Source organism: Lissotriton vulgaris, chromosome 5 (assembly GCF_964263255.1).
Source record: "Lissotriton vulgaris chromosome 5, aLisVul1.2, whole genome shotgun sequence".
NCBI classification, from domain to species: Eukaryota; Metazoa; Chordata; class Amphibia; order Caudata; family Salamandridae; genus Lissotriton; species Lissotriton vulgaris.
This window is the reverse complement of record NC_141693.1, coordinates 66,774,645-66,786,951: the sequence shown is the minus strand read 5'-3', so window position 1 is coordinate 66,786,951 and position 12,307 is coordinate 66,774,645. Positions and strand designations below refer to the sequence as shown.

The window sequence follows — 12,307 nt, the reverse complement described above, 5'->3', positions numbered from 1 at the left end:
GAGAGTGAGAGTGAGAGAGTGAGAGAGTGAGAGTGAGAGAGAGTGAGAGAGTGAGAGAGTGAGAGAGTGAGAGAGTGAGAGAGTGAGAGAGTGAGAGAGTGAGAGAGTGAGAGAGTGAGAGAGTGAGAGAGTGAGAGAGTGAGAGAGTGAGAGAGTGAGAGAGTGAGAGAGTGAGAGAGTGAGAGAGTGAGAGAGTGAGAGAGTGAGAGAGTGAGAGAGTGAGAGAGTGAGAGAGTGAGAGAGTGAGAGAGTGAGAGAGTGAGAGAGTGAGAGAGTGAGAGAGAGAGAGAGAGAGAGAGAGAGAGAGAGTGAGAGAGTGAGAGAGTGAGTGAGTGAGTGAGTGAGAGAGTGAGTGAGTGAGTGAGTGAGTGAGTGAGTGAGTGAGTGAGAGAGAGAGAGAGAGAGTGAGAGAGAGAGAGAGAGAGAGAGAGAGAGAGAGAGAGAGAGAGAGAGAGAGAGAGAGAGAGAGAGAGAGAGAGAGAGAGAGAGAGAGAGAGAGAGAGAGAGAGAGAGAGAGAGAGAGAGACAGACAGACAGACAGACAGACAGACAGACAATAGGCCAAACAGTACACGTGTGACATGGAGAATGACCGTGTATTGTTTGGGCTATTCAGTGCGTTACCCAACGTTAGACGTTTAGGGTCTAGGTTAGAATGTAGAAAGCATGCAGTTTTGGGACGGAAGAGCATTAGGTCAGGTACAGAAAGATCGTGCATTGGGTAGGGCGTCTTTTTGTGTAGTCTTGCAGCGTTAGTCCGTTTTCATGCATCGGGCGTGACGTGGCTCCAGATCCTTTACGGTACCCTAATCAGGACCCCAATGTAATCTGTAGAGGGAAAAAAGGAGGAAAAAGGGGGAGGGGGGGACAACATTCGAACACATCAAATGTACGGGCACGAAAGTCCTTTACTTACCGCATACTCGTACTTATCTCTTCGGGATATAATCCCTAGGGTCTTGGTTTCTGAAGTCAAGGGGGCGGGCAATGTGATAGGTGGTTCATGGGGGGGGGGGGTTCGAGGATGGCATTAAGGAGTGTGTGTAGGGAAACGCTAAAAAGAGGAATCAGAGGTGCCTAGCGTGAGGTACCCGGTTTTGTAGATGTATCCGGCCATCGGGATCCTTAAATCATTCCCAATGCTGTGATGTTCTAAGGCATATCAGTTCTTCGTTCAATCCTGTACCTTAGTACCTTCGATCACCATATCTTTATAACATTTTATCAATCACACCGCTTTACTTTACCCATTCTCAGAAGTCGAGGTCCTTCTTCATACGTTAGTTCCTGAGCTTAGTCGCATATTTTGGAGGCAACGTATCATACCTTTGATTCGATCATCAATCCAGGGCCGAACAACCATTTCTCAGATAACCTTAAAAAAAGGAGCAGAACGGTTGCGCACAGAAAAACCCTCCCACTGATTCCCACATTTACAAAAGTATGTGATGCTTATTCATAGTTTTGAAGACCTTTATTTGCATAATCATTCAGTACGTAAAATGTGAAGAGTGCAATCATATTTTGGCCGGACATGTCGACGATGGAAGCACATACAGTAGGGGGTTATTTTGTGGCACAAGAACATGTTAAAAGGCCTAATTAATTATTTGCAAGTAACTAAAAACATTTCATGGCGTGATGAGGGATCAGGGGCATTTCAGTTCATCAATGGAAACACAGTCAAGCTCATTGTAATCACATTTCCTAGATGTATACCGTGGGTGTGCATCATAAGCGACGTTATGTACCAGTTACAACAAATATCAAAATAAATCGTTCATCAACATCTTTACGGAACCCCTTTCAAATGTTCGCCAAGTGAACCCTCCTCCCTTTTTCATTGAGTGCGCAATGGTTCGTATATATATCTTAGTACATCAAGTTTCATTTAGCTAAGGAACACCACGAGGCATCCGTTAGTTCCTATTGATACCGGCGCCATTTTGGGCGAGGCCGGTTTAGTCCGGAAGTAGCATCAGGGGCAAAAAATGTCCCCGACGATTGGCGGTTGGACCAGGGTCCCTTTCGGCAGTTCAAAAAAACTGTGCTAACAGAGGGGCTGGTGGTGTGGACCGTCAATCAAGAGAGGGAGGGGGTAGAGTCTTTCTTACCGGGTCATGTTGATGTTCAGCCGGAACTTACTCGAGTTCGTTAGCCCATAATGTTCCTGGGTGGTTCAGACGGAAGCTGATGCAGACACGAGAGCACCGCCATCTTGTTGCTGTGCCGTGGTTATTTCATTTGTGATCAATGCAGCTGTTCCCCACCGGAAGTCTGAAGGGGCTGAGGGCTCTTGAGACTTTGGTAGAATCTTCAAAGTCGAGGGGATGTTTATCGATGGTGGGGGCTTGCGCCCAGGTGGGCAAGCGCCCGAGTTGTAATTTCGGACAAAGTCTCTCCAGCGGCCTAGACCCGCCTTCCGAGGGCCCAGACGCCATTTTGAGACCCTGCAGCAGCCGCCCTTCGTCGTATCTATCAGGAGTGGAAGAAAAACTTCTTGTGGTGATGAAAGACAGAACATCATGCTGTTGGAGCAGGACATTTTGGTTCGGGGCGCCAGGGTGCAGCAGTGGAGCCTTCATCTGGGGAGGTGAGGGAGGCTCGTCTGTGCCGTCTCCTTCTCCCGGCGCATCCCACGCCGTCCCTTTGAATCAGGGGTGCACATGATGACCACCCTACACCCCTGATTCCGACTCTTGGGGGACCATTGTACGTCCAGTGCTCCGCAAGTATGCCCGTCGGACATTGTATGTCCTGTGCTGCGTAAATATACCAGTCGGGCGTTGTATGTCTTGGGCTGCGCAGGTATATGGCCGTCGCCCGGCTGGAGGACATCGGCGCCGGACCAGGGCAGGGAAGCCTCCTACCTGTGGAGGCGGGAGAGGCTCGTCCGCGTCGCCTCTCCCTCCCTGCCCACCCTGCATCCGCTCGATGGAGGAATTCGTGATGGCCGGACCAGGAGATACGAGGGAGGGGGTCATTTGCATCCGCCCCCTCCCTACCCGTGGCCCGGGGGACGCCATCCCTGGAAGGGTAGTATGGGAAGACCATTTCATTGCCTGCTTTGTGGAGCCTCCAGTACCTTCTCGCCGGCGATCTCTTTTGGTCCATGGCTGCTGGCAGGCCCCGCCCCACACGTGCTATGTGTTTCGGGTGGGCGGGACCATCGAACTGTTACATTTCGAGGACTTCCGGAGTGAGCATAATACGTTTTATATTTCTCCTATTAGTACAGTTTGTTTTAGAGAGTGTTCTACTAGTTATTCTATTTACCGTTGGTTGTGTGTTTTCTTTACCGTAATTAAATCCTAAGTTATATAATAGACGCTTGGCTTCCTTGAGTCCTTTCTCTAACGGGGGTTGTTTACACTGGCTTGTAATTGTGTTTGTTTTTCAGAGTGGGGGAGCAACAGAGAGCAATCAGTCCCAGAACTCTAACATGTCGTTAAAATTGGTCTGACGAAATCTGTGCCATCGAGCATAATCAAACGGGGTGGTTCTGTCTGTCCTGTCTGCACTAGTCTGATTGGTTTTTATCTCGCGCCTTTTCCCTTTCTGTCGGCCTCTTCTTTCTGTCGGCCCTCCGTTCTTACCTATGCTCTGCAGAGTCGGGCATTGGGCTTTCCAGTGCCCGAGACATTTACAGAAAGCACATTGGTTTTGTTTTAAATCTGTTCGTCCTGTGCGTAGTGTCGGAGGATTACCTTCAGGTCGTTGTGTCCCGGGGTTGACTTGTCGGCACATCCCTTTACACCGTTCTCTTTTCATGTCTACTCCTCGGAACTGTGCCATCGCTGGCCCTTCCCTTTGCCTACTAGACGTTTGGAGGGTTGTCCGTCGTGTCCCTTCACCTTTTCTGAATTCGTCGCCTTCCCTTCGTCGTGTGGCTTCTTTGCGCCACATACCGAGACTATCGAGCATAATAGGTGTTGTTTCATTCCTACGAAGGGCTATTTCTACCGTTTCTATTTTGTCAAGATCGAAGGATCCTCTCAGTGGCCACTGACTTTCTCGATTCTTTTTCGTATATTTATGCCACAGCTCACTATAGGCTATAGCGATCAATCCATGCTTCATGAACATGTCCTTATTAGGGGTGCCTTCCAGTGGAGCCGGATGGTTCATCTCTAATAAGCGGTCCGGGCTAAACAGGCTACTAACCAGTGGGGAGAAGACAGGCATGACGGATCACAATGGGATAATAGTCAGCACTACCTATCTTATCGCTGCGTGCAAAGACTAGACAGAATATTTCTATTCTACGTTGTTTGCACGTAGTGAATACCTCATGAACCAATCTTGAGCAATCAATGTTAGGTCAAAAATAAAAAATCAATATGGTCAATGGGGAGAATAAGTAGGCTCGCAAAGGTTCGCGTCACCTACCCTTTCACTATCTGCAAAGAGGGGACCTATTCTTCCCTGTTTGCAGACAGAGAATCTCCAGAAAACAATCTATAACAGTTAATCAATGGGGGGGGGGGGGCAATTGTTCAATGGGGGAGAAAGATAGGTCCGACGGGTGCGTACCTATCCTTCGCTGTTTATAAAGGGAGAGCCTGTTGTTTCTCCGTTTGCAGACAGCGAATCTCCAAATAAATTAACAAAAAGTAATACTAGTATTTTCTCATCAATTATCAATCTCTTTCAATTATCAATCACTTTCGCAATTCGTCGTGTTTACACGACCTTACCCGGACCGCATGGACAGTTTCTTGTCTTCCGAATCCAGCGCCCGATCGTCCTCTTCTCTTCGTACTTCTCGTGGCACTCCTGATGGTTCCCAGTCAGGACCGCAGATCACTCGAGAGAGGTCTGTTCGGAACCAGTGAAGTTCGGATGATCGGCTGTCAGACGAGGGTCTATCGGACAGGGTACCTTCCGATCGTTGCAGTCGTTCACTCTGTCGTCAGGACCTCTCCCACTGGATCCACGAGTCGCTGATGGGCCCCACGTTTGGGACGCCAATTGTTAAAAAGGGTTTCAAAGACAACCAGTAACCAAAGACCCTTTTATGTTGCCCGGCGGTATCGCCTCTATGACCCACCAATGTTAATCAATGAAGAAGCAGGCGCTGGAGACTGGAAGGCAGGAAACGAGGATTTTATTCTCTCCGGAGGAGAACACATCAATTCAGACAGCAAGTATCGTCACGAGGTGCTCTAACCACATCTCTGAGGCCTGGCCTCTTATACTAGGGTTTATGACCTTTATTGCATATAACACATTCTCGCAACACCTTGATATTTGAAAGAACATCCTCGGAATCTCCCCTTCAGGCCCGTTCCCACATACATTTACAGTTGGATTCCCCACCCCGGTCACAACAGGTGGTGGTTGTCGCACAGCAGGGCATTCCGCCGATTCACGGAATGCATGGGGTTGATCGGATCTCATAGGGTGGGGGCTTTGATCGGCTCGAGGGTCTTTTGATGGGGAGGGGAAGCTTCCTACTGTACGGGGTAATAAACAGTATCCGCAGGGCCAGGTGGCGGCCTGGGAACAAGGAAGACAAACGGGGACACAGGGAAAGGGGGTTTGCATCAAAAGGATCTGAGGCTATGAAGGGAATGAGGGGAGGTGTCGCGCTGGGAACAGGATGGGATTCTGTGGTGAAGCTGCGCTGAAGAGGGGTTTATGACCCAAGGCATGAGAGAGCGGGGGTTGTCAGCGTGCGGGGGATGCTTGCGAGGTTTAAGAGAGAGAGAGAGGCGCGCTGGCTATCAGCGAGGGGCAGGGAGGCCATGGTGCTCAAAATGGCTGCCGCTTACGCGCACGAATGGGCTCGAAAAGGGGCAAGATGGCGCCGATAATGTTCACCAAGCTTGTATTTATTTTCCACAAAACTCCAAGTGAGAAGTCTGCCTTGTGATGTCATCAGCCCTTCTGACTGGTGAGTAAGGAGCGCTGCAAGGGGCTTGGGTCCTAACCCTGCTGAAGTAGCTGGATCTACCATGTTGGAAGAGGCAAACTCACTGGGAAGAAGAGGCACTGGAAGTGTCCCCAGGAGGAGGAGGTACGAGCAGAAGAGATACTGGAAGAGTGCCAGGAGGAGGAGGTACGAGCAGAAGAGATACTGGAAGAGTGCCAGGAGGAGGAGGTACGAGCAGAAGAGATACTGGAAGAGTGCCAGGAGGAGGAGGTACGAGCAGAAGAGATACTGGAAGAGTGCCCTATAGGAGGAAGAATAAACTGTAGGGATAATAGAAGAGTGTTCTTCAGAAGGAATGGGTGCAAAGAGAAGGATTAGCAGAGGAGTGCCCTGAAGAAGTAGTTAAGAGCTGAAGGGGGGGCTATAAGTGTGCCCTGCAGTAGGAGATATGAGCAGGAGTACTAGAAGAGTGCCCTGCAGGAGAAGGAGGTATGGGCAGAAGGGGTACTAAAGGAGTGAGTGTAAGTGGAAGCCATGTAGGAAACAAGACCGCAGCTGCCCAGGAAGGACAAAGACCTGTGACCGCCTCTTGTGCACTTATGACATTTTAAAGGATCTGCTTGTGTGAAGCTCCCGCCAATTACAGGATTAATTCATCCCAGAATGGCATGAGCTGTTGGAGGGACGAGGCTGAGATGGGAGACATATAAAAAATTGGAGAAGGACTAGACTCTTTATGATAAGTCGTCTATGACCCGCATGTGGCGTGGCTAAATTACAAGTTCATGACAGTATAAGGACTCAAATGTACTGTTTAGAGGGGTACAGCAGGTTCACAGCTGGAGAATGGAAAGTGTCCTAATTAGAACTATAGAATGATTTGAAGAGAGTATGGAAACTGTTAAAGAAATAATTGGGAAGGCCTTTGGTTTCAATGTTTACAACCGTGGGATGTGTGTTGGCTGTATTGATTCACAGCAAATGTCTAAACAGTGAGGATCACCCTCCAAGGACCAGCATTTGTGATATAATACCCTGTGACATCAGGGCTTTTAGGAAGAGCTGAACATGGGACTACTACAGCAATTCATGACCATCAATGACATAAATGGCATTTTACGTTTGATATGATTCAGAATGTGTCAAAGATAAATATCTTTCTAATAAACATTGATTTGTTTTTAATTTCATGAAGAAAATTGTGTGTTATTCATATTTCTCTAAAATTCTATGATCTTTGAGAGTACTGCTCTCCACATCTGAGTATTGTCTATTGAAATTATAAGTCAGTAGGGCTACTGCCTTAGTGAGTAGTACCAAGCAAAGGACCACTATTATCAGACAAACTAAATCAATAGGATTATTTGAGGGTCATTAACAGGTTATGGGCCATCATCATAGGCAGACAAAATAAGTTCATCCACAGGTTAAGATTTATCTTCCTGTATTAACAAGAGACGTTACAGCAAAAGGTCACAAGAGATCATCCTAGACTGAATTGCGAGGTCATACCAACGGGTCGGGGTCCACCTTTCTAGCAGGAGATAAGAGTGGTCCTCTTGTAAGAGGGATGAGCCTCCCTTGGACTGTGGGTCTTACGGGTCCCATTTCATTTCTCAACACTTACGCAAAACTATACGCCAAACTTTTAGCTACGTTGCTGATGGGCTTGATTCCCAAATTGGTCACCCGGGGAGACATAGATTTGTTATCTATAACTTTCCTCGAAGCTGAAATGGCATTTGAATATGTGTTTAGACCCGTGGTCTTCAAACCTTTTAATGCAGCACCGTCCCCAGTGGGAAAAAAAAACCATCACCGGAGCCCCCCTCCAAATTGTTAACAATTAATTAGTCTATTAAACTGCCAATGTTTAAATGTGTCTAGACTTATTTCCACACTGCAGTTAAGTTATGCTACAATTTTAAAAATGCAATCAAATACATGGTTGACAAACATAGTATTCTGGTCAGACAGGCCTAACTTACGTGTAAACGTATCCACAGTGTGATTATTAGAAATGGGGGTGGGGGTTCTGGAGAATATTTGGAGTCCCTTCTCTTTTGAAACCTTTTACCAGACAGGATGTAAATGACAAACGATGCTAGTGATGGCCCATGACAGAAGGGCTTACTGACACTCATTTCTTTCCACTTAAAACAAAAGTGCTGCTATCAGCATAATGCTTCTTTTTGACTAGAGACTGGCACCCTCCTGGGATCACTTGTGGCCCCCTTAGGGGTGGCCGCCTCCCAGTTTTAAGACCCCTGGTTTAGGCTAACTGGTGAATTACTTGAACAAGGCAGGGATGTTCCTTGACGTACCTTTGAGTGAGATATTAGTAAAGCTTCATTGTACTACTCTGAGGGACTCATAAATCAGCATTACATAAAAATAAAACTGGTAAATAATTAAAAGATATTCGACAGCATATGACCCCAATAAGGTGGTTTATACCTCTAATCCCACCCTAAGCCATATTGGTGAGGAATTTGGTTGCCGTGTAGGGTGTCAAGATAATCCAGCTATAAATCAAGTTCTTTTGACACCGGGCAGCTATTTGTGGAAATTCATTCCACACACTCCGTAATATAACCAAGGGTTACTCAGGATACAAAATTGTCAGTATTCTTCAAAATATGGAGTTTTCTGTGGCAATCTCTATCTTTATCTGAAGTGACAAGAAAACCCAGGGAGCTGCCATTACCTATTCCAAATGCCTAATTATATTTGCTGTTCACTTTACCAAGAGATCAGTGCATGTGAAAGTAAGTGGACACTTGTACCAGGAGAAAAATAACTGCTTTAGAATGGAAATGTTTTCAAACTTCATAGGAAATGAGAAATGTGGTTTCTTTCCAATTCTCTAAGATCTTGGTTCAGCTTTTTCACATTTTGCTCCTTGGTCTCCATATGTTCATTGAGGTCACTGGAATTGCTTGGTGTGTTGCATTAACTTGAACATAACACTGTGAGACATCACTGTACATTCCACTGTTTGTATATTGAGTTGAACTTTCAGCATCAAGTAGGACAATGTAAATTATCCATGTCTGTATATTGTGTGCAGCTGTCAGAGTGCACAAGGTCATTGTGCATTGACTCTGCTAGATCATGTGTGCTCCACTCATACATTTAATAATGCACACAAAATATGAATATTTCACTTCCTTCTTTTGTTGTATTTATCAAACAGTATCTCACCTTCAGGAGTTCCCACGACGGCACCTCAAACTTCTTTTCTATCTCTGTTATTAGGGCCTTGAGAGAGGGGATTTGAATGGACAGTTTGGTGATATATGCATTTTCTATCATGGTCATTTTCGTCTCCATCTCCTCCAGTCTTCTGTGCAGTGTTTGCTCATTTTCTTTCAGGAGCTGCCGTAGTTTTTCAAACTCAGATTCAATTTTATTCTTCTCAGTTCTTAGCTTGTTCTGTCAGAAGCAAAGAAAAGCTGTTTGCATATTAAAAAGCTTCCTACAAGCTGTCACTAGAGTGGGAGGGTGGAGGGGTCGATACTTTCTTTCTTAAATCAGAACACTAACAGGCGTTTTCATAATTTCTGAACTGCAGCCTTTTACTACCTTCCCTTCTACCATCTTCCATCCTTCTCACACTCCTGCCCTCCCTCTTCCCTCAGACACCTCACGAACTGTAGAGAGGTCAGAATAAGAGAAGCTCAACCCATGGAGCGAGTGCAAGGAAGAGAACCCACCGCAGGCAGAGACAGTCAAAGACCGAGAGACAGGCTGAGTGGAGACACTGGCTGAAGTCAAGTGTGGGTTCATGTGAAAGACAGGAGAGAATGCAAAAGAAGGGGGGGAGGTAGATTCAGTCCTTGTGATTAAAGAAACAAGATTTGGACAGTGCTGTAGAAAATAAAACTACAAATATGAACATTGCCGGCGCCATCTTGCTTAGCGAAGGCCTCTGCGAGCGCATAAACGGCAACCATTTCAGGCATCGCGGCCATTTCATGCTCTGCTGGTCACCTGCGAGTCACCCCGACCTCGCTATCATCCCCCACGCTCTGACTAAGCCTGAACACTTGTACCAGGGTCGTAAAACCTTGTCAACATGACAATGCCCCGCAGTCACTTCCCACACCCAACCTGCTCATCCTTTCATCCTCCACGCACAGGAAAGCCCCCTTTGATAACCTCCTTCCCTGCACCTGGCCACTTAATGTGGTCCCAGGCACTAACCGACCCCTGTGGACATAGTTTATTACCCATATATGACAGAACAAAGGGGCCGAAATTTAATCAATGACACAACCCCTTAGATCTGTCCGATCCCACATGTTTTAGAGCCTGTCGGAATGACCAGCAGCGAGATAGCGATCATCTGTTAGATCTAGGTGGAGGGAAGATTGCTGCTTGGTTTGTGTGGGAACTAGCTTGAGGCGGGGATTCCAAGGATGTTTGACTATGCAATAAAGTGATGCCAGGAATGTTTGACCATGTAATAAACTGACGAAAAAGCATATAAAAGGCCATGCCACAGAGATGCAGTTAGAGCACCTCCTGACGATAGCCCCGGTGTCTGATGTGATTTGTTCTCCTCTGGAGAAATAAACCTGTTCTTCGCCATCCAGTTTCCAGCCCCTGCCTCGTTATTTTGATCGCTAATCTTAGGGTGAATTAGAGGTGGTTTGCACCAAGCGGCATCGAAAGTCTTGGGAGTCTCGCTGCTTTTCATCAATTGGCGCACCAACGTCGGGCCCATCAGCGACACGTGGGTCCGGTGAGAGAGGTCCTAATGACGGAGTGAACATCTAAACGATTGGAGTGCACCTGCCTGAAAGAGACCCTCGTCTGGCTGCCGATCAACTGAACTTCACCGGTTCCGAACGGACCTCTCTCGAGTGACCTACGGTCCTGACAGGGACCTTACAGGAACGCCGCATTTTTTTGGAGTGAGTGGACAAACGGGCGCTGGAAGGGGACAACGAAGAAACTGTCCATAACGGTCCGGGTAAGGTCGTGATATACGACAAAAACTGATTGTCTTATTGTATTGAAATTGTTTGCTCGAATACTAGTATTCCGCTCTTTGAAGTTATTGGTAGTAATTGAGACATTCCCTGCTTGCAAACAACGTAGAATAGGAATATTCCCTCTTTGCAGGCAGCGAAGGGCAGGTAGCGCAGACCTTTGTCCCCGACCTATTGAGATATTTATATTGACCGCTTGTACGTCATGCCTGTCTTCTCAAAATTGTTTGATTGTTTTGGACCGGACCGTTTGTTAGAGGTCAGTCATCCAGCACCGCCGGAAGGCACCCCTAACAAGGATATGTATGTTAAATATGGAGTAGCCATCGTTGCTTGTAGCAAACTATGGCACAAATACACTAGAAAGGACCAGGTAAATCAGTGGCCACTGACGGGATCTTTTGATCTCGCTAAAGTAGAAATCTTAGAAATAGCGCTCCACAAAAAGAAAGCTACACCAGCCATGCTTGACAACTTTGGTCTGTGGCAGAAAGAAGCAACCCAACGAAAGAGAAGAAACGAAGCTAGACTAGATAAAGAGATGCGAAAAGCAGCTCACCAAGCTTCTAAAAAGTTAGAGGAAGATATAAAAGAAAGAGAGACTGATAGAGCGACCGAAACTTTACGGGCAGGAGCTGACGAGGGTCATACCATGGCACTTATTATGCTGGACCTCAGTGCCGCGTTTGACACTGTAGCACATTCCATCCTGCTACAGTGTCTAAACAAAGCCAGGGTCACCAAGGCGGCACTGGGTTGGTTGAAAGCGTTCCTCACCGATCAGTGCTTTCAGTTTCTGAGAGGCACTCACCTCTCAGACAGCATAGCCTTAGAACAGGGGGTACCTCAGGGCTCTGCCCTGAGTCCCACCCTGTTCAACCTTTATATGGCCCCGCTGGCAGAGGTGGTTCAATCGTACGGCATAGAATTAGTCTCCTACGCCGACGATACCCAACTGCTTATCTCCCTGTCCCAAGCTCCCAGCACAGCTGCTGACAACTTTAAAACCTGTATGCAGGATCTTGCAGGTTGGATGACCCAACACTGCCTGAAGTTAAATGGCTCTAAAACTGAGGTTTTAGTAATAGGAGGTAAGGATGCCAGCTGGACCAAAGAATGGTGGCCATCCTGTCTTGGGCCGTTACCCACTCCTTGTAAGGAAGCAAAGAACCTGGGTATCTGGGTTGATCCCAGACTTTCTTTCGATAGCCATGTCCATAAAGTTGTAGGGAAATGCTTCGGGGTTATGAAGACCCTCAACCGCACTCTGGACCTCCTTCCTCTTGAGGCCAGACGAACCATGACTCAAGCCCTAGTGACCTCACGAATAGACTACTGCAATGTGCTACTCCTAGGAACTACGGAAAAGAACATCAGGAGACTGCAGGTGCTCCAGAACACAGCAGCACGTCTAGTCCTCAGACTACCTAAAAGA

At 47.1% G+C, this 12,307-nt stretch overlaps 1 protein-coding gene across 2 annotated transcripts in view; it reads right to left on the bottom strand.

The window, feature by feature from the left end:
- Window positions 1-12,307, bottom strand: part of LOC147710190 (E3 ubiquitin-protein ligase TRIM39-like) — a 140,854-nt gene that overhangs the window by 87,654 nt on the left and 40,893 nt on the right. The window contains exon 3 of one of the 2 annotated variants that reach the window (XM_086920875.1): window positions 9,080-9,310. The exons of the other annotated variant lie outside the window; for it this stretch is intronic. Coding sequence (XP_086777001.1) covers window positions 9,080-9,310 — 231 coding nt within the window. The remainder of the gene's footprint in view (window positions 1-9,079; window positions 9,311-12,307) is intronic. 2 annotated transcript variants of the gene reach the window in all.